The sequence below is a fragment of the Ambystoma mexicanum genome, chromosome 3p, assembly GCF_040938575.1.
Source record: "Ambystoma mexicanum isolate Mex_15411 chromosome 3p, UKY_AmexF1_1, whole genome shotgun sequence".
Classification (NCBI taxonomy): Eukaryota; Metazoa; Chordata; class Amphibia; order Caudata; family Ambystomatidae; genus Ambystoma; species Ambystoma mexicanum.
Window position 1 is genome coordinate 1,011,116,751 of NC_090925.1, and position 22,977 is coordinate 1,011,139,727.

Consider the following 22,977-nt stretch of genomic DNA (forward strand, 5'->3'; position numbering starts at 1 on the left):
AAGAAATGGTCGCTGCCGATGGACCAGGTAAGGAATGCGTTGCATGTGAAGTCGTCGTGCTAACCTGTTGTTTCTTGTCTTTTACAGGCGCTGCTGAAGACTGGATACTGGAATGGTAAGTATTGTTCTTGCAGGTACAGGATCGGAAGAAGAAAAGCTGGAACAGACTCGGTGAGTGTTCTGCTGCAGATGCAGAATAACGCGAAGCACGCTTCATCAATCGGGTGTGGTTTAAATAGCCTAGGAGTGATGAGGCGTCTTCCTCCACGGCCCCGCCTAGGTAAGAAAAGAGTTCCTGTTCCAGAAGAGTTCCAGTGTTGTATCCAGGGCGTGGCGCTTGCCCCACCCAGGTAAGAAAATAGTTCCGGCTTACAGAGGATTCCTATGTAGCTGGTAAGTAAGCAGCATGGTCTGCTGCAGGTAAGTCCGCCAAGCATCTTCACACATTATGAGCCCGGCGCTTCCAGTGCCGGGACCGATGGCTTTGATGAGCCTGGTGCCACCGGCGCCAGGACAAGGTCCAAAAGGTCCCAGTAGGGACCGGCTGGTGCCTAGGCTTAGGGGCCTGCTTCCAAGGACGTTGGGCTGGTCCTGGCTCCTTGGAAGCAGTGATCATGACAATTATATCAGTTCTAACAAACCCTCCTTTTGGCCTATGCCAAGCGCTAAACTACCTTCAATCGTTTTGCGATTAACTCCACATTTCAATGTCTATACATTCCGAATCATTGTCGGACATATCTATTGCCATTAGATTAGACACTAGAGTTTCTTTCAACACATACTCTTTGGAAACCTTATCTGCGGCGTATATTTTATGCCCTAATACACTTGTTGCTTGCGCGCAAAACCCCCCTATTACTGAACATATACCAGGGAGACACTGTATACAACAACAAAGGAATAGAAAACTTCCCAAGATAATCAGCAGGGCCGAAAACAACTTCCATCCCCACGATCGTAGGAGGTCCCAAAACCATGCACTAAGTTCCCAGTTTCCGTCAGGAACATGGACTTCTGAACTAAGAACATGTAGATTTTGGATAGCCCTAAAGATCGTTGGCGAGGAGTCTGGTACGTAAACGCAGCAAGCGGACCCCACTCATTTACATACTCCTCCACGCTCGCCAGAATGACATCTAATGCCATCTGGTTCTGAAGAGCCAGTAATCTTATCGCTTTCTGTTCTAACGTCATATTATCGAGTATGTCAGTGGTCCGGTTGATGGTTCTCTCCAATACTCTCGCTAGTCCCCCGATATCTTCTGAATTCGTAATTTGCCCAAAAAATGGCACAAAGGATTTCATGATGTCCCCTAGAGTTTGCGCTGGAGTATCCCCTTTCACACCTCGTCGTGAACGAGTCTTCGAAATTTCTGCAGTACTGGCAATAAATACCCCAGGTAATAGAATCCCTAAATAACAGGTTCCTTGCCAATCCCTGAGCAACCATGGAAATGCCACATTACCGCAAACAAAACAGACAGGTTCGCCCACGTACAGAGGTCTGTTCTCACTAGTCAAATTCGCAACGTTGGCACATTTTCTAAAATTACCCATTGACCGTGTTCCATTTCTCTGTATGCAGAAGGATACTGAATCGGGGCTATGATTAACAGAATAAGATGGAGGCGTGGCATCCTTATTGCCTATAGGAGCCATTTTGAAAGAGATTAAAGACTGAAAAGGACGAGACAATCTATCAGATGGCCTAACAGAAGCAACGTTTGGCTTCTATTTGCAAAAAGCGAGCATCCCAGGGGCATCAAAACATGTTTTTCAAAACTATTCAAATTTGTTCCATCAAAGTTCCCTGAGATGTCATTCCATCGGCCAAAAAATAGTGCTCTAAGAGAAGCGTAACGGGCAGTTGTCAAAGGTAAAGGATGAATATACCAACCTAGCCCCTTATCGCCATGTTGCAGTAGATGTGAACAGATCCAGCAATTGGTTCTATTTAAAATTGTATGAGTGGCATTTATAATTAACAAAAGGGTATTATTCTGATAGTTCTGTCTATGCGAAGAATCTCTAGGCGATAAGGTATGCAATTGCACGGAAGGAGTGGGGATAACAGATACATTTTCAACAGGTAAAAAGTCCTCTAGCGGATATGCTTCCTCCAGATACCATAATCCAAAACCAACAGTTACTAAAATTCCAGTTATTATTACAAAAAGGCAACAATACACTTTGGGGGTCCCCTTACATGCTTGATCATTGTCTCTGTTAGTCACATATTTATCTAAAAGTTCGGTACGAGCGGTAGCGGGTGCAGGCATTGTAGTCTTCAATCGAAAAACACCAACTGTTTGTTTGCTGGCGACAGTGAACGGAAATGGGATCAGAAAATGATTGATCCGGAAGTTCCACTGTTGGAGAGTGCGGAGACAAGATGGCCGTTTTGTCTGGCCTTGCGGATTCTAGAACGGTCTCCGATACTCTCTTGTCGGTTGTTGCTCTTTCTGGCACGTTCGTTACAGCAGTGGGAAGGGATTCTGTGTCTTCTGTATCGTATGGCACGGGCTGCAGGATCCCTTTGGTGTGCGTCACATGGATCCAGTTCTTACGACCCGATACCCGCACAGCAGTCTGAGTGTCTAGCAGGACTTGGTAGGGACCCCTCCACCGAGGTGCAAGGCAAGACGACCTCTCAAAAACCTTTGTGAGGATCCAGTCCCCCGGTCATAGACTGTGACCAGGACCCTCGTACCGGTCAGGTAATGCCTCTCGCACCTGGTGATAAATTCAAAACAGATTTTTAGTCAACTGGTTACAGTAATCTGAAAGAAGCACATTTTCTATATCCCGCAACAAACTGCTTTTTGGCAAACCCCAAATATTACCAGGTCTCCCCATTACCACCTCAAAGGGAGAGAGCCCAGTCTTAGTTTGAGGTGTTCTCATCGACGGCAACACGATCGGTAAGGCGTCCGGCCATTTTAACTTGGTGCCAGCACACGTTTTAGCAAGCTTGCTCTTTATAATGCCGTTATGCCTTTCCACTAATCCGGCACTTTGGGCATGTCTGGCCAAATGGAACCGTTTATCAATCTGTAATCCTTTGCATATCTGTAGGATTACATCAGCGATAAAGTGTGGCCCATTATCCGACCAGATGACTCTCGGCAGCCCGAACCTAGGAAAAAAACTCTTTCAACAGAGTTGTTGCCGTGGTTATAGCCGTTGCATCTCTAACCCGGAAGGCTTCAACCCACTTACTAAAGGCACATATGACAACCAACACATATTTAAGATTGTTGCAACGTTCCATTTCAATAAAATCAAATTGAATAACCGCAAACGGAACAGAAGGTGGAGCGACTTCCTCTAGGAGTCGAGGTACCTTTTCCTACATTGTGCTGCAAGCAGACCATGCACCCTTGGACAAAGCGCTCCGCAGTTTTGAAAATCTTATCATTGGCCCATACACTGTGTAGCATTTTAGTCAATTTACGCGCACAACGTGTGTCGGACCATGAGCCATAATAACCATCATTGTAATGTAGACGTCAGGGAGTAACCATTTTCCTTCAACATTGTCCACCCAACACCCATCATCATCCAGTCTCCCTGCACCCTCGAACCATCTCTTAGTTTCCTCTATGGTAGCATCTGCTTGAATGTCTTTTACAGAATCGATACTTTCACCCAAAGTGCAAATATTTACAGTTTCTCTTACAGCATACATTTCTGAACTAAAACCAGTGGCAGTTTGTTTAGCTATCTGATCAGCGAAAGCATTCCCTTTTCTTACATCATCTGTAACCTTTTGATGTGCTGCACATTTTATGATAGCTAGCTGAACAGGGAGTGCTGAAAGTAATCGCACTATTAAAGTGCCATGCTGAATTTTCGTGCCGTGCGAGGTCAAGAACCCTCGTTCTTTCCGAAGTCTACCGAAGTTGTGAACCACCCCAAAAGCATACTGACTATCGGTATACATATTTACTGTAAGCCCTTCAGAAAGTTCACAAGCTCGAGTTAACGCTATAATTTCTGCGGCCTGCGTGGAATTATGCATAATTCTTTTGGTTTCCACAATCGTGCTTAAAGTAGTGACGGCATAAGCAGCCGTGGATGTACCGTTCGGAAGTTTAAAACAAGAGCCATCACAAAATAGCTCTCCTTGTGGGCTTTTCAATGGCGTGTCTTTCAGATCGATTCTGCCTTTAGTCTCTTGAAAGGCAATCGTGTGATGTTTCGTCACCATCAACAGTATCTTGCGGGACAGGTAAAAGTTCAGCCGGATTTAATACACAACACCTCTGAATTTGGGGGGCAAACAAGATTAGTTCATATCTTGTCAATCGTGCAGAAGTGAGGTGTTGCGTTTGAGTTCTATTCAATAAAATATCTACAGAGTGAGGTACCATTAGGGTTAACGCATGACCCAGGACCATTCCCTCACTCTGTTTTACAGGTGCAGCAGCAACAGCTCTCAAACATCTCGGCAAAGCGCATGCAACAGGATCAGGGGCGGATGAGAAATAGCCGCATGGCCTATTCTTCCCTTCATGTTCCTGCGTTAACACAGCCAAAGCACATCCATCACGTTCATGCACATACAACACAAAGGCCTTATCATAATTCGGAGTTCCTGAAACCAGCGCTGAACACAGCGCGGATTTGAGCAAATCAAATGCGGTCTGGTGTTCCAAAGTCCATGGCAATGTCAAAGAAATGCCCTTCTTTGTCAAAGCCAGCATTGGTTTAATCGTTAACGAAAAGTTAGGGATCTACAGTAAGAAGCCATACCTATCGGGGCTCTAACTTCCTTCTGCGTATTTGCGACAGGCATGCCAGAAATAGTCTTTATTCGTTCAGGTGTCAACCGTCTTCCCTCCTTTGACAGGAGATAGCCTACATAGGCGACCTCCTGACAACAATATTGGAATTTTTTGAGTGAAGCTTTGTGGCCATGTTTTGCTAGATAACAAAGCAACAACACAGTGCCTTCTTTACAGGCACTCTCAGAATCTGCAGCCAAGAGGAGATTATCTACATACTGTAGTGACGTGCAAGTAGGAGGCAACTCGAGAGTATCGAGCTGCTCTTTCAATGCCCTACTATAAATACTTGGACTCTCAGTGTACCCTTGTGGTGCACGAGTGAATGTGAATGAGCGTCCACCTAGGGTAAGCGCGAACAAATACCTGCTATCCTTGTGTATAGGAATACTGAAAAATGCGTTTTTAAGATCAACAACGCTAAAATGAGTGGCAGAAGCCGGAATCATGGTTAGTGTCGTTGTAACATCAGGTACAATAGGAAATTGAGGAGCCACAATTTTGTTAATAGCGCGTATATCAATTATAAAACGAAAGGGAATCGCATTATCACCTTTTTTGTATACTGGCAAAATGGGGCTGTTACATAGGCTACCCGTAATTTCCTCATTTACTCCACGATGTACAAAATCAGAAACTGTACATTTCAAAGCCTGCTCGCCTTCAACTGAGATCTCATATTGCGGGATGCGAGGCAATTTTACTCCATGTTTCAGAATAATTTTAACAGGTTCAATTTGAAGAATGCCCACATCATTATCATCAATTGCCCATAAGCTTTCTGGAACATTACTGAATTCTGGCGGTAAAGGTTGAGTCAAAAACTGAGAGGCGAGTGGTTGCTGAGGTGAAATTGTTAACCGAACTCCGTCCGGAGAACAATGTATTACTGCATGCAATGCCTTCAACAAATTTAACCCCAGCAAATTCTCCCCACAGTTTGTGGTAAGTAGAAATGGACACTGTTCCGTGAAGGGACCCAGTGTTATCGGTACCGGCAGAGAGACCCGGACAAACTACAGGTGTGCCTGAAAACCCTACGGAAACGTTGGACTGCCCTGACAGGGGAATATTTGGAACCCGTGAATGATCAATGGAATATTTCTGTGCTCCTGTATCTACTAAAAATAGATGCTTCCTATTTCCCACCGCCATTTCAACGTAGGGGCCTTTCTGATGAACGGGAATAGGCGTTGTTAAGACGGATTTCTGAACTCTGTCCTGGAGGGGCAGAGGTTCAGAAGGCCAGCCTAGTTTCTTGGAACAGGGTAACCTCTGGACAAGCCAGACCAATCAGGGTAGCGATCGCGGCGGTCAAGACTAGATCTCAAGAGGGGTGATGGTGACTGAAAGCCCGCAATGAGCACACAAAGCAAGGACACTTACAAATTACTCCAAACAGGTGTTATATTAAAAATATATACACATTTATTACAAGGCCTTTGTAACATTGACCATAGCGAGAAATCACAATAAAACTCCAGTAAACCAACACATACCAAACCAATACAATATATATATACAAATACAAACGAGTCTAACAAGTTAGACGCACGAAATGTGTAGACCACCTAGATGGGGAGGAAAACAGGCAGTGCAAATAATAATTAGACCCAGTCCGCCTTCAGAGGCACCTAACTAAAAGTCCAAGCCCTACGAAGAGTGGAGCCTTGTGCTCAAAAGTACCTGCACATGCTGGTGCCAATAGGCAAAAAGGGGAGTCTCTTTGAGGGAATCAGGCAGTTTAGTTCGGTGAACAAATGAAGATGAACAGAGCTCCGCAACTCAAGCGCAGCCTCCACTGTGGGCAGAAGCAGAGCGCGAGTACGGAAAGGCGTGCTGTTAGACACAGCGGGGAAAAGCTGTGGGCTCCTGCAGGAGGGCGACCAGTTCCTAGCGATGCTACTCACTGCTCCCCGATGCAAGCAGACCCAGGCTTCTCCGCGTCAGGTTCAGATAGGAGCAGGGGACGTCTCGTCGTGTAGAGTCCGCAGCAGCAGAAGTTGAGTTGAGGGCATCCCAAACGCAGTGAACCCGCACAGTTTGTTCCCACAGCAGGGCAACGGAGCGGCCGTGTGTATTTCAGCCAAATGTACACTACTCACTTCAGACCTGGGAATGCCAAGTGTATGAATCGTGTGAGAGTGACAAGGACTCGTAATACAACACAACCTGACGGCGGTTACAGAGCAAGACTCCTGGGTAGGCTGGTCAGTCTGCTGGATGGCCCAGAGACACTTCCGAAGGCTTACGTGCAGGAGATGGTGAAGATGCCGAGAATAGTTCCCACTATTCCAAGGGTCGAAGTACCAATACAGGCCTTCTCGTTCGATCCGAGGTGGAAAAGGCTTCACAAAGCGACAGCAGTGCAGAGAAGCAGACATTCAGCGGGTCACCAGCGATTCCTCGGTTCAGCCTTGTGGTTGCAGGATACTTGGCTCCTGTATTCCTTTGTTCGTGAGAACTCAGGAGATCGACATGGTAGTGGCGTTTCCAGCCCCCTCATCCATGGTTCCATTTGCGCCAAAACGGAGGGGACCCAATGGGAGATCCGCTCATAAAACACTCACACCATATGTGGACCTTATCACGGACCACGGGGGTCCCAGGCATTCACACCACCCTAGACTCTCTGGCGCCCGGGATGTGTATTGGGACCAGACATCCCAGCCCCCATACTGGAGGCACACACCAGGCCTGTAGAAGCCCGCGAAAGCATCTGTGTTTCGCGGGAAAGTACATGCCCAAATAATGAAGGCCCCGGGTCGGCTCGACCTGGGGGAGGTGAAGGGGGCAAGACGGTCAGCGGACAGGACAAAGAGCCTCGGGGTCTGGCCATTTTGGGAGCCATGCCACCATTTTGGGCTAAGCACGAGAAACACGCTTAAAACGCCAAAAGGAGCTCAAAAACACAAGAAACGATCGCTGCCACCAATTCCGTCCGTGATTCACTTGCACCGTTCATTTACAATCCAAAGACAGTATTTAGGGCCTGTAGAAGACTAGAGACCCAAGAGAGCAATAACTTAGCTTACACTGCCCTCTTTTGCCATGTTGCGCGAAAGCTGCAACATGATAAAGAAACTACGGAAAACGACGTTTCCCGGTACTGACTGTCTTAAGGGCATGTCAGTTTACCCATAAGAATGGAGCGAAAGCCCAGAGGAGTGCGGCAGAAGGCTGCACTTCTCTGGCAAAGTCTAGATCATGGTGAAAACAACAGGAAAAAGTTTAGGGGTTGCCACATGGAAGGAAAATTACCCACAATTAAGAAATCTTTCCTAACAGGCGTTGGTTCCAAATCCTGCTTCAGGCAATCCTAGCGAAACAGAATAATATCAAGAGGAAGCCCTTCTGAGATGTACGCGGCAGAAGGGTGATCAAAAATGTTTCTATTATCCACATTCGAAACTTGCTTATCTTTTGAAGGAGGTTGCTGTGATTCTGGTGCAAACTGACCTCTACCAGGGCCCCCTGCACCTGGGCGACCTCTGAATCGTCTACCCATGTTCCCAAATGACCTCTGCTGCAAGGCCGGACATTGTGCGCGCCAGTGGCCTTCCTGTTGACAATAGGCACACTGGTTAATGGTTACCGGAGCCAGGGGCGTACTTCCCTGTTGAAAGTACTGACCTCTAAATTGTTTACCCCCTCTAGGGTTTCTAACAATCTGTTGTAATAGGACTTTTGTTTTCAGGTCACCCTTTTTTTTCTCAAGTTGTTCCTTTTCATTATTAACACGATTTTCATAGTACTGAGCCCTGTGCACTACTTCTGATTGAGACTTCGCCTGCCAAGCGCTTTCGGAAAACATAATCTGTAACTGGATGTCGGGCAACAATCCACGTACAAATGTGTCGACAAACAGCCTTTTCCTTGACTCTGTGCCTAAGTCTTGTCCACTGAAATCTGAAAATATCTGTTCAAACCGATTGAAGAAATCGGTAGCACCCTCAGACTTTCCTTGGACACAGGCCGTAAGCTTGTCCCAAATGATTCTTTTTTCAGGAAATATGGTTTTCAATTTTACAATAATCCTATCAGGCAAGGTTAATATCACTTGAGGCGGTCGCTCGCCAGCTGGTCTTTCTCTATCTAGCCTGACCATGTTATCCCATCTATCTCCTAACCCAGGTACATCATCTACAGTCCTAATCTGTTTCCACAAATCAACTGGCAGGAGTACGGGAAATAATAAATCAATATCACTTAAGGTGAATACCGACGACTGTAAGACCGACTCTATTTCTTTATAGAACCCGGTCGGATTCTTTCTTACATCAGGAATAGATTGCTTTATGGTGTTCACTTCCTGTCTTGAAAACGGGACGTGAACAAAATGATACGTAATGTGTAGGAATTTCCCCCGCAAGTATTCCTCGCCCAGCATCGGCCGCAATCTCAACTTTTGGGACAAATGTCGGAGGGACCTCTCTCATAGGCAACTGAGAAGTAGGCAGCTCCGAATGCTTACTAAGCAACAGAGCCAAATCAAGCGCTAAGGCAGTCGAAGAAGTATCAATCGAAAAGGCTCTCTTATAATCACTCAACAATTCTGTGGGACAACAAATCTTTCTTTTTACACACTCATTCTGCAGGTATTCTACCATAACCTGTATCACTTTCTTTTGCATTTGTAACGTATACTGACTATGTGTCATATACTTCATCTGGAGTTATCGACATATCCTAAATCCATCTTATCGCATCCTTTGTACAAATTCGCGCTTCCTCATCTTTTAATTCACGGCGAGGAGAAAACGGTTTCTGTAAGTACATACTACCTAAACTACCACCTTCTGCTTCCTCATTCTGTAACCCTTCCAACTCCTTCCTATACTCAAAAATCCTCCCAACATGCTCATATACCTTCTCCGCAGTATCTCTGGACAACGCTAAGGCTTTTTTTCTGGGGACACGGTATTACGAGTCACAACCCTTGGTCTCGCTCCCTGGTCTACTACAAGCGATGCAGAATCACTTGGAAGAGGAAGAGTAGGCACGTTCTGAATATCAACAGGTGGAGGCAAGGGGGCAGGCAAAGGAGCGACGGCAGGAAGAACAGGGAAAACAGGGGGGACCGGAGGAACTATAGGAGGGGGAATAACAACGGGAAGAGGCAAAGCGCCAGGAGGAGGGACGTACGGAGGTGGCGCGGAGGCACCGGGCCTTCGTTCATGTAAAAGTTTATTAATCAATTCATCTGACGTATGAAAATCTTTTGAAGGGTAGATTTTCTGAATGCCTAATTGGAACGCTCTGTCCGTGTTCCTAACTGACTCCAATTGTTTATTTTGGTCATATAACTGTGCCTTTTCGACACTTGTCAAATGTCTACGCATATGTTTCTCTCTACTCTTTTGTTGCTGCAAAGCTTCTGTTTTCCAACTATGCAATGCGTCAAATGCTGCAGGTCTAGCCTTTTTCTTTACTAATACAGACTCTAAATATTCTTTACGAGGGATTTCAAAACTACCATTGGTTGGCCACCGAAGATTAGAATTATGTCTGGTCTGTCTGTGCCAAATGTCATTGAATGCTATACTACCAAAGCCTTTCTTACAGTACATAGTACATGCCGGCGACCCCTCCTGTGGTGCGGGATGGCTATCTTCCAAAGATTGTCTGTCGCTGCGGAATAATGCCCTAAAGCAGGCAGACAATTTCCCAGGCATATCAAAGTTCTGGTGTTACCTGGTCAAGTAATTGTGCTTGCGAGTACAATGCGCAAATTCAAATTGTCAGGGTTAAATTAAGAATCGGGTCACGATTCACCTGACCAAAGGACTGGGAGGCCCGATCGGGTTACTAAGGACAATGCTAAGGACCCATGTGTCTGGTGATTTTCGGCAAATTTACCCACCTCGATATATGGACCCTCGTCAAGACGTCGTCTTGGGCTACAGCTCACCGTTCAGGGATCGGATCGTGCAGTTTTGTCAAGGAATTCGCTTCTCGTCCAGAGTGGCCGTTACTGTTGGCACCGTCCGATCCCGGTCCGATAGCCGAGCCAACCTTCAACGAGACGAAGTCGATCTTGAGGGTCCCTATTCGGGCGCCATCTGTGGAATCAGAAAATACAATATTAAGGCTTTTACACCATGCAAGAGGAAAATACACCGACACAGGCTTGTAAAGATTCCCAGAATCTTTATTACAAAACTGAACAGTATCGAACAAAGTACACAAATAGCTATTTGGCCGTCAATACATCACAGAGACCACCAGCAGGGTTCAATGTGAGCAGTGAGCAGGATTTGCTAGCTGGACATCAGCGTATTTATACAGTTTATTATAATGATGTCCAGCCTCCTGCAAGTTAATCATGCACTGGGCTAGGGTCGCGCCAAGTTCGTTCCTAATTTACATATCTCGTGCATGCGGTTTACTTTTTTCAATACATTCACTAACAAACATTATTATTCTCTAGTTTAACGTTACACTCTTTACACATTGCTTTAATACAGATCAAACCAATGTTTCGCATGTCATATTTGGATAGCGTTATTGTTCATGTATACTTGTAGGTTAACAATGCTGATTCAAGTAATCCCCTGATCCCGAGGTCAACAAAGGGCAAGGTCTACATGACCCTAACATGTAGCCTGAAGGCAGGTTGGACATTAACTCTCCTACAGAGGTTGAAGAGGTTTAAGGCAAGAACAAGAGCACACGAGATGGCCATTTTAAACTACAGGGTGACTTTGTACAATAAACTAAAATGGCAGCTCTAACCTAAAATGGAGGCTTGATTCACTTGAGGTCAAGACCTTGTAATACGGATTTCCTCGCAAAGCGACTGGGCATAGGCCAACATATACAATGAGGACGAAACAATATTATATCAGTTCTAACATCGATAGTTCAGGATCTTGGCAATTACCAGCCTAGGGGGTTTCCCGGTGGTGGCTTCCTCGTCAGGGCCCTGTGCGCTCGTTCCACCGCGAACCCCTGGGTCAGCACTCCTCCGGTTATCTCTTGCAGCAGCATTGATTCGATGTACTCCGTGTGGTTGGGTCCTTCAGCTCCTTCAGGTAATCCTACGATACGTATATTGTTCCTCCGGGCGCGTCCCTCCGCCTCCTCCACCCTACTTTCCATGTTGCCCACGCGTTGTTCTAGGACATGGAGCTCGGATTTGTGGGATGCAGCTGTATTCGGGGCCACTTCCTTCTCTAAATCGCCTGTACGTTCTGCTAGTGCTCTGACGTCTTGCCGGAGGAGATTCACCTCCTCCTGTACTGCCCCAACTTTGAGCTCCAGTGCCGCCTTCAGTTCGACCATGGCCGATTAAAATTTGGTTTCCCAAGCCACTTTCATGTCAGCATTGCTGCAAGGATCTCTTGGTCTTTGCTCGTGGCAGCTGTGCCCACGGTGGGGGTTCTCTCCTTGCTCCTGGCCCCCTCTGCCACCGGCGATGTTCTGGCATATTCATCCAGCGTGGGTTGTTTGCCCTTTGTTTTAGGCAGTTTTTTGGCCATCTTAATGTTTCTGGGCTTGTGTGTACGTGCCCCACAGCGTATGGTCTTTGGTTTCCGTCGAGTTGGTCCCCGTTTGGCAATGGGACCCGGGTGGGCTAAATTGGGCGTTTCCTTATGCTGCTGGGTCTGTGCTTGGCGTGGATTGTATCCTCTCACGTAATTGTGCACTGGCAATTCTTATTTCCCCTCTGTGTGCCCCCACTCCTGCTGGTCCAGGTTTGTGGCTGCGCCCCCAAGTGCTTGGGGGCCTTTCTGGGTGTCGTTGCGGGCTCAGCGTTCTTCAGCCGTGAGTGCTGTCAGCACGGGTGCAGCCTCACTCCTCCCCTCTTTCCACCGCCTGCCTGTGCCAGAGGGTGTCGTCCTCACCCTAGCGTGGGTGGTCTGCCCTTTGCTTAACCTATTTGTTTGCCATCTAGTGTTGCCGTGCGTTCCTCTGTGGGCACCCCGGGGTGTGGCCTTCAGCTCCTTAAGGTCTTTTCATAGGCAGCAGTGGCACTTGGGGGAGGCCGAAGCGGGGGGTCTCTGTGCTCTGTTTGTTTGTGTCCGGAGTGGATTGTGTCCCCCCACGTACTTACTCACCGTCGCTCCTTATTGTCCTTATGCCCTGACTTCCGGTAGTGCAGAACCCTGTCAGCGCCCCCAGGGCTTGAGGTCCTGTCTGGGAATGTCACTCTGGGGGCGGTGTAGCCCTTTATTCAGTGGCATCTACGTGGCCTTTCCTCTGGGCCTCTGTGCCTGTGCAGTTGCAGAGCATTCACTTAGTGGGTTGGCCCTCAGTTCATCGTATGCCGCTCTGTTATGGGCATCCGGCTCCTGTCTTGTTAGTGTTTGCAGTCATGTGCCCCTGCGGGCCATTCAATAATTGCTGGCAGGTCTGTGGTGAACGAGAGGTTTTCACCCGTTCAGCGACTGGTATTGTCAGGCGGGCGTCGGTGTGGCGTTCTTGCTTATTTGGGCCGTGTGCAAGTGTCCAAGGAAGGGGGGAGCAGAGCGTCCCCTTAACTCCACTTCACTCTTTGCAGCGCACCCTGTGTGCAATGCCTCCTTCAAGTTTTACTGATGCTGCCCACGCATACGCTATTTGTCACTGTCGGTCTGACTTCTTCCTTCACGTGCACACGATGTTCGTGTGTGCCTGTTTTCCGGTGGGACCTTTCATCCCTCCTGGGGCTTTACCATGCCTGGCATATTCGCAGCCATTCCTAGCAACAGTGTCGCCAGCCCTCGCAGGTCTTCTTATGTGATGCGCCGACTTGGTCCCACGGGTGCCTGACACAATGTATCCGCCCTGTCGTGTGTGCGGCCCCACTTGCGTCTTTCATGCAAGGCGCTGGCGGGTCTTGGTGACCGCGGTCACTGCCTGCTCACATTACTGCCCATCTTCGCCCCGGGGGCACTTCCAGGCTCCACACGGCGCTCCGCTGCAGGTCTCTGTTCGCGCTGGGGTTCGCACAGTCATACCCAGCTTACCGATTCCCTCATCCAGCCGCGCTTCACTTTCTATGTTCGAGGTCTCGTTAACAGCTAGCTGTGGCGACATCCACACTGGCGGCGAGCGTGTTACGGACCTTCGCAACCTCTATCAGTTCCTTTGTTCTCTGCGGGCCACCATTTTGTTTTCCAGTTCCGGCGAGCCTCAGGGTGCTATTTCTTTCCAATTTCTTGCATGCCGGCCCCAATCCTCACGAGTCCGTTCTATCTGTGTGCTGTGGGTCTTCCCACAGCTGCCCCTTCCTGTTTTGCACCGAGTTCAGGACTTCGTGCGTTTTTTTTTTGTCCGTAGCTTCCAGGATCATCAGGAGCTTCCTCCGAAACACGTCCTTTCACATAGCTCTGTAGCCACGCCCCCAAAACTTGAAATTAATTATTAAGAATGGAATTCTTTCACATTTGGTCTCAAAATCAAAGCTTTGTATTCCCCAAAGATACGCAGCGCTCCCACCCAAACGTTAGGTTTTCTTGTCCCACGCTGTTCTGAGCGTCTCAATGATTCTTGCTGTTGAATTAAACTGGAATGTTTTCAGATTGGGGCCTGGAACTTAAACAAAACAAAACCTTCCTAATAGATGTGGGACAATGAAAGGCAGTTTAGAATGCCTGTGAAGCCTTGAAGAGCACCTTTCCACCAATCAGTGTTCAGTTCTATCTCCACCATGATGGATTGGGACGCTCTCCTTCTGATATATTGTTGTTAAGGTTAAACAAACTAGAGAATGTTTTTCTTCTTACTGTTTGCTTCTCCAAAATGAAATCACCCCCAATAATTGACGGAACCTAAATCATACTCTGACCCAAAATAAAACATGCTCTGACCCAAACTAAACTGATTCAGACCTGACATCAACGTCCTGGAACTTTGTGCCATATTCTGGGCCCTCAAATCTTTTCTGCAGTCATTGAAAAACAAGGTGGTTATGATCTTCACAGACAACACAACCATATTGTACATTTGGAAGCAAGGGGGCGAGGGGGCCCCGGTCTCTGGCACTCTCCAAAGAAGCCCAGGACTTGTGGCAGTGGCCCATCCGTCAAGTCATGTTCCTCATTACATTACACCATGGCAGGAATCAGGAACCACCATTGTGGACTTGCTCAGCAGAGAACTGCCTTCTTGCCACGAGAGGGAGCTTCGCCAGGACCAGGTGGATCTACTGTTCGACAAATGGGGACGATCCCAGATTGATCTCTTCACAACAGCGGCGAGCACCAAGTGCCAGAGGTTCGCCAGCAAGTTCCCTCAACCGAGGAGCTTGGGGGGACCTGTTCCCATGGAAGGACAGTCCCTATATGCTGTCCCCCGTTTCCACTCCTCCTACATCTGATCAACTCACGGAGACAGTGCCACTGCAGGATGATCATTGTCGCCCCGGCATGGCAGAACCAGATCTGGTATCCGGACTTAATACGCCTGTCAGTGGTGCCGTCCATCAGGCTACCGCTGTCCCCGGACCACCTCGCCAGTGAAGGGGGTTATTCTGCATCGCGACCCAGAGTCTCTGAACCCGAGGTGAGGGCTTTTGCAGCCATAGAGTTTGAAGGTTATGCTTTGTCCGCAGAATGCAAGGACATCCTGTCCACGGCCCGAGCCTCATCAAAGTTGAAGTGCTACAAACATAAATGGAAACGCTTCTCTGTGTGGTGCCAGAGTCAGAAGATTCACCAGGGTCTCACAGGCTCATCAAGGAGTTCCTTAAGGGGCTCTTGAGTACTTTTCCGCCGGTCAAGGCTCCTCATGGCTATCACCTTGGCCAGGCCGGTCGAGGAGATTCAGGCCTTGTCTTGCAAGCAGCCTTACTTGTCTTTCCATGCTTCAAGGGTGGTACTGCGCACCCCACCTTTATGCCAAAGGTACCATCGGAATTCCACCTCAACAAGCCTTTGGTGTTGACTGTCTTCTTTCCAAATCTGTTGTCTCCAGCAGAGAGGGCTTTGCATTCACTGGACGTTGCTCGTGCCTTGAAATTCTACGTGGCACGTACAAAGGATTTTCGGAAGACTTCTCGGTTCTACATCAACTTTGGACCTGTAAATCGGGGAAAGGCCTTGTCGAAGGCTTTCATCTCCAGGTGGCTCTCCAACTGCATCATGCACTGATCGACTGGCTAGAACGCAGCTGCCAGGACGTCCGAGAGCTCACGCCACCAGATCCATTGTAGCTACAACAGCGTTTCTCTCTGGTTTGCTCCTGCTCGACATCTGAAGGGCTGCTGCGTTGTGGTCCACGCACACCTTCACAAGGTTCTACTGCGTTGATGGGGATTCCAGGGAGGAGTCCCGAGTCGGCCTAGCGGTGCTACACAACCTGTTTGTTTGAGGTGAGTCTGCTCCAGAGGTGAGTGTTTATTGCTTCTGTTGAGCCTTGCCACCTCCCGTGGTTGTGTATATGTACTGCTGTGTAATCGTTATTCATGAGCATGTGAATCCATGCCAGACCTCATGCTGGAGAAGTTTTAAGTTACTTACCTGTAACTATTGTTTTCCAGCATGGGTCAGGCATGGATTCACATGCAAACCCTCCCTTCTTCCCCTCTGTGGCTCTTCTTGGTTCATACTGCCCCGTTATGTGCTTACCAATTTTAAAGATGGCCACAAGGGGTGGGGCTTAGGGAGAGGACTGTCATTGGATGGGGACAGTATGACCCAGAGGACAGTGATTGGTTTAGAGGAGAAATACAGTTTTAAAGTGAAACTGTTTTTTCTTTTACCAAGGTTTCTTAGCCTGTTGACAGGGATTCTTCATTAGCATGTGAATCCATGCCAGACCCATGGTGGAGAACACTAGTTACAGGTAAGTAACTTAAACCTTAGGATGTGTGGATGTGTGGGTGAACAATGTTTCGTTAATCAAGAGTGCCTCAAGATTGTCTGGTAAACTGGTTTGTGATGCTCACTCCATGTAGAAATGTGAAGCATGTATTGAGCATAATCATCCGGTTGTGGCTTGCAAGGAGTGTTGAGTAGGATGGAATAGTAGGTGGCTGGCATTGCAGGTGTTCAAATAAGGCTTTGAATTCAGGAGTAATCAATTTATTTATTTTCTAATATTGCATCCATGCTTACAAGTAGTTGTTTTGCTGATTGTTATTCACTACAAACTGTCAAAATGGCTTGTTCTTTGAAAGTTGTTTGTCTACCTTACATAAATGATACAATCACCTTTTCTGTGTCCCTCACATTTTGGTCAAAGTTCAGTATTTGCTTAATCTTCTGGCCTAGAGCAAATATAATGTTTGTAGAGCATTTAACTTAAATCCCTTTGAACATCATTTGGTCTTGTTTTCTTTGAAAAGAAAATGGACCGTGTGAACCTGATCATTAACTTTTAATAATTAAAATAAAAGTTATTGTATGCGAGAATGACTGCACATTTCATTAGTATCTGCTTCAAGTGACTTTTATTTAAAATTAGTGGTAACATCAAATTCTATGCATTAAGCAATGAGTGCCATGAGGTCCGCAAGCTCTTGCAATTGCCGAATTAAACGAACACCAAAAAACATTTGGAAAACATATTTTAAAAATGCAGACTTTTTTTTCTTTTCGGCAAAAGAGGACTGCAATGTGAAATGCCATACTTTCTACTTGCATTTAATGTATACAAGGTTCTCCTGTGGTCAAAAGGAGGTTATGTGGCTGCTCAACGTTACATTCTGAAGTAATTCATTTAAGTACAGTCCTGCAATACCGTAATATTTCATCATTTGTTTTTGTTTATAGGGAAATCAGTCGAGCGGCTGGGAAAGTCGTGCCTGGTATAATTGAGGATGATGGCAATGGTAACAATGCTCAGTAAGTAAAAACCCAACAGGATTCATAAGGTTAATGTCAACTTTGGTGTACAGGTGAAGTATTAACATGGTGCCCTTTAACATGCATTCACAAGTTCACAAAAAGTAGATGTGAGATCTGTTTCAAAAACAGTTTGTATTTATTTATACAGCGCTTATACACAGGTGAAGTGCTTCAAAGCGCCTCACTGTAAAGAGACTGGCACAGATTGAAGACTATAGCTGACTAATTAAGTATTGATATTACCCCCAGCTTGCTATTCACCTAGTGCTGTGTGGGTACACTGCCATTATGGAGAAAATGGCAATTGTTTATTTGCAAGTATTAGCATCCCATGTAGGAGTGTGTTAAATGCCCAACTTTAATGCGAGAATGCTCCAACCAAGGGACTGAGTCTATCCTTTGATCAGCCACTCCTTTGAAGGTTTCTATGATGGGTGTGCAAATCGTTGCATGACTTGCATTACCTGCTGAAAGATGGGAAATGACTCAACTGCGTGTAATCCAGTGATGAACTTAGCATCGACAATGTTGTACACAAGACCATCTGGTATTTGCAAGGTCCATTTAATTTCGCAGTGTTTGGGCTGTGTTTGGTAACAAGCAGTACCAGCACGTCTTTCTGCTTCCAGATCTTGTGGATACCTGTGGAGTCTTTCCTCACTGCTGTTACGTGGAGGCAGGCTCTTTTTGCTAAAATCCTTGCACTGCTGCACGGTGTACGGGCTGTGTGTTTAGTGCCCGGAGTCGGGAGGCAGGCACTCAGCTCCTGCGTCACGAAATAGGCTGCTGTGCCCTCCACAGCCAGCCCTAACCGACACGACGGTGAGTGGATTGTACTGTACCTTTTCTATTGAGCATGATTTATGAGCTTTGGCGTGGAAGGGGCGGGGGGAGGGGGGGGGGTTAATCGCTGCCCCCACCTCACACCTATTTCAGATGCAGAAATGCTGGCGGCTGCTCTCCTGCCCCTCCACCATCACCAGTGGGGATGGAGGCAGTACCATCTCAGGCCGCAACATTTCAGCTGCCGGCTGCGGCAGACGGAAAGAAAGGGAAAAGAGAGAAACATGAGAAGAGGGCTCAAAGTCAATATCAGCGATCCTTTTGAGCGGCTACTATCGCTTTTTCTCCTCATCTATTGACAACTCCCTCAGATCCCTCTCTAGCGACGAATCTTGCAAAAATGTGCTAACAGTGTTCTGGTTTGGGTTGCCGCAAAACAGCAGGCAACAGTCGCTGCCCCCGAGTGGGCAGGTATACTAGCTGCTGTAAAAGCAAGTAGCTATACTGCTCAGATTAACCACCTGCCATCACCACAGATCATCTATAAGGTCAAATCAACCACGTGCATGCAGGAATGCTACCAACAGGAGCAACAAAGCATCACATTGCCCCGGTGCTGGATACCATCAATCTACCGGACGTGGCACCGGTCAATCCGGTCCCGTGTCCGATGGTCAGTAGGCCATTGCAACATCAGGAAGCTGCACTGAATCATGCATTGTCAGATCGGGCTAAATTGCCAGAAAGGATCAGTCTAAACAGAATAAACAGTAACATGCGTTATCAGGAGGCGTCCATGGCACACACCACCGGACCTGGGGGTTCCTCAGGACTGTTCTGTATTTGGTGTCCAGAATGGGCAGACCTCATGCACAGACTTTTTTGCCTCAGCTCTGTCTCCCAACCCGCTTCCCCCAAGGAGGCTTTCAGCAGTGTTGAGGAGACTGGACAGGGGCATACAGGCCGGAAAAGGTTGATTTATGCGGAAAATCAACCTGGTTCTTTGCATATTGGTCTCATTATATGAGGGCCTACATTGTGAAACCAAGCACAATACAGCCCTATTGGAATCCTTGCTCTTTAAATATGATAACGGCCAATTACAGCAGCAGCTCAGGAATTTCTTGTGGCCCATAAACCATCAGAACTTGGAGGGAGGCAGGGGCACAAGACGAACGTAAACGTGGCAGGCCCTACCCCAGAGCTTTCCGCTTACCATGCTGCTCCCAGTAGACCTGAGAAGGTGGCATTACAAGCCTCACTGAACCATGAAGCTGCAACGGAATGGACTGTCTTGCAAGGGGGGTATGCTTCCAGGGGCAATTCAACAGGACAATTATGGACGCTTCTTCTGACTGTGAAGTGATGGACACCTCCATAGGAGAGATTCTGGCTATAGCCCCACAGAACTCGAAGGGCCACTCAGGAGTGCTCCTGAGGTACCTCTGAAGAAGAAACTGCATAAGAGGCCTGCCCAGAAGAAAACTAAACATATATCCCCCAAACAATTGATGGAATGCGGGAGCAAGAAGCTTTATAAATAACCTTATTTGCTCAGCAGGCGGTTAAAAACAGCCTTATGTCAACTTAAACAGGTTTACGGAGGTACAAGTTCGGCTGCTCCAGTAGAGATCAGGGGAGCGGTCTTTCCTCCTCTCTCCCGGAGGGACCAACAAAGCGGAAGGGCTCCCCAGAGCCAGATAGAATCAGTAGTGCTGTCTGCTTCTGCACATCCTCTTGCCACAATAAATGCTTACTCATTGGCAAAATTTCGTGACTCACCCGCTTACTCGCACCCTCCAACCAGTGGCAGGACTGTCGAGAACTCTGTTGCTGATCCTCGGGCAAGCCAAAAGCGCTCGTAAACCAACCCGGCCTCCCAGTGCCTTCCAATGGACTGATCAATCTCTCCCTGGACACGGGAGCCTGTCCATTGTGGCCCCAAGATAAACCACTGACTGACCTTTTGTGTTATACTAGAAAACCTGCCATACAACTCTGAATCGACTAACTATTTTATTTGTCTTTTTTGCAAGGCATTCCTTCTTTGGGGGGGCATCAGGTGTAATGATCTCGCCAGGATTCCCTTTTCAGACATCTCCAGACTGGATCAGGTAATGGTGTTCTTCCAATCAAAATTGAATATGGACTAAAAGAAAGAGAGAGTCTTAGATGCCTAGCATATAACATGGTCAAATGTGTTCCTAAATTACCACCTGGACAGACAGTGTGGGCTGGCTTCTCAAAACTGGGAAGAGTAAACACTCATCAATACCCCCCGAGCCAAACTTCAGTAGAAGATCAAGTGCTGTCCCTTAAAAGGAAAATAATGGCATCGGAGGAATGTAGAGATTGGTCTTGGCTTTTGCCGTCACATCTGAGCTAGACTACCATGTCGTGCCCAGTCAACCATGCGTCCTCAGCCAGTCTGCAAGCCAGAAATACAAAGTTGTTCTCTGTTGCCTGTTTTATCACCAGCGGCCATGTCCATCTCTAGAACAACAGAGAGCTGGCGACTTGAGACAGTATACGATGACTCATCTTCAAGAGACATGGCTAAAGACGGCTCTGGCGTCTGACGGCTACACAGTATTACATCAAGCAGCACAACAGGGTTGGAGTGGACGGCCATATGGGGGCCTTGTTACCCTTTTTAAATCCTCTTCAACATGTGAAATTCTCTCTTCATGGGACCTCTCGTTTGGCATACTGATCGCACACCTCAGACTTAGTTCACTAAGTATTTTGATGCTAAACATCTATTGGCACATGGAGATGGACCTGTTGGCATCTGTTCTGGACTCAAACGGTTTGTGTGGTGGCCTGGTTAAATGTTACCCCGGCAGGTCAGGTCCTTGTGGTAGGGGATCTAAATTCAGATGGTATAGGGGACCTTGTCCATTTGCACACCTGGCAGATCAAGGAGGGCACACAAATAAAAAATGGGAAAGATTGGTTGACTTGCCTCATAAACCTAGGTCTTGACCCTCTGTGGAGCTGTAGCTGGCACATTCCGTACTCGTCCACTTGGACAAACGGAAGGAGTTAATCTACAATTTACTTTGTTTGTTGACTGGGTGGAAAGATGTGTGTATTTTGATGTTACCTATGGATATCAGTGATAACTCACTCTTATTTGCCCATTTCTCTCTGGAGGCATTGCTCTCTTTAGACTCATCCGTTGAGCAATTGACCCCAGGCAGATGTAATGTCACATCTAACTTGCAGGGAAATAGACTGCACTGGCCTCCATCCCTACTTAATAGAGCCAATAAGGTTTTTTTTGGGAAGGCTGGCAGATATGTCAATGCATGACAGGGAGGCAACCCTCTCAGTAGACCACTTTGATCCCTTTCTCTCTAGTATAATAAGGGATTCATCTCAAAGGAATTGGGGAAACCGGTTGCATAGGCATTTCTATCTTCATGGGACCTAGTCATAAGAAGAAGGGAAGTCCGGAAATCTATAAGACACATTAATAAAGACGCCCTTCTTAGGCCCTGCTTAAAGTATGAAATTATTAGACAGATTCAACAGGGCCATAAGAACTAGTTACGTTCTACGAGGGGGGTCCGCATCCAGAGAGAAGCAGAGTCCATGCTGTCAGTGTTGGTTCGCAAGGGCTCTGGCGCCTTTTGGTCACTCATTAAATCTAGAGGCCAGAAATTGGCCAGTAGGAACTTAGGTCAATGTTGTTGGGGAAGCTAAGTGGGTTGAGCACTTTGAACTTCTCTATGCATCTCCCCCGCCCAGGCCTGATGTGAGCGGGAATCGTGTCTTTGTTAAGGAGACACAGGCCTTTTTTTTGGACCTTTTGGAGCTTAATCTGAAAGGTGCGATAACTATATGTAGTAACTCCAATGCGCCAGGTCGCAACAGTCTTTCAAATCGCATCTTCAAAGCTCACCCTTCACTGTGGGCTGAAATATTACACCATTTATTTACGGATATTGCTCAAACTCTGCAATTTCCCCCTACTTGGGATAACGCTCGCATCATTCCCATCTACAAACGAGTTGATAGAGCTAACCCGTAGAACGATGGGCCCATTGCAATCCTCTATGCTGACTCCTGAATCTTCTCCACCCTATTGTTGGAGCATCTGTAGGCATGGGCCACCGGTAATCACCTTTTGGCAAAATGGCAGTACGGGTTCAGGAAGGGGATGGGGGACACTCTTAAATGGTATGCTGGTCAAATGAATACATGGTATGGCATGGGCAAGGTGGTCTTGTTCGCTCTATTTGGCCACAATAGATCTGGCCGCAGCCTTTGACACAGTGGACCAAGCTCATCTTTGGAGCAAGTTACAAAGATGGGGAATTCCTTCGGACTACTTATTGGGCTTCATAAAGAATCATCCAAACAAGTTTGCCTCAATCATCAAGGCAAATTTACTCGCCCTATCAGAAATTGAGACGAGTAAGACAGGGGTGCATCTTGGCCCCCTGTCTTTACAACATATACATGGCAGATATAGGCCCCTACCTACAAGCGGCTGCCCGGGCAACACCTAAGATCGCACAAAATAAGGTGGTGTGGACAGGGTATGCCAATGACTTTCTTATTTTTGACACTACTCCTGTAGGCCTTCAGAGGGTTTTGAATGCTTTTAGTACATTTATTTGTGA

At 47.2% G+C, this 22,977-nt stretch overlaps 1 protein-coding gene across 3 annotated transcripts in view; it reads left to right on the forward strand.

The window, feature by feature from the left end:
* Positions 1-22,977, forward strand: part of IFT52 (intraflagellar transport 52) — a 770,870-nt gene that overhangs the window by 323,956 nt on the left and 423,937 nt on the right. For all 3 annotated transcript variants that reach the window (XM_069652341.1, XM_069652339.1, XM_069652340.1), the window contains exon 6: positions 17,489-17,560. In XM_069652341.1, coding sequence (XP_069508442.1) covers positions 17,489-17,560 — 72 coding nt within the window. The remainder of the gene's footprint in view (positions 1-17,488; positions 17,561-22,977) is intronic.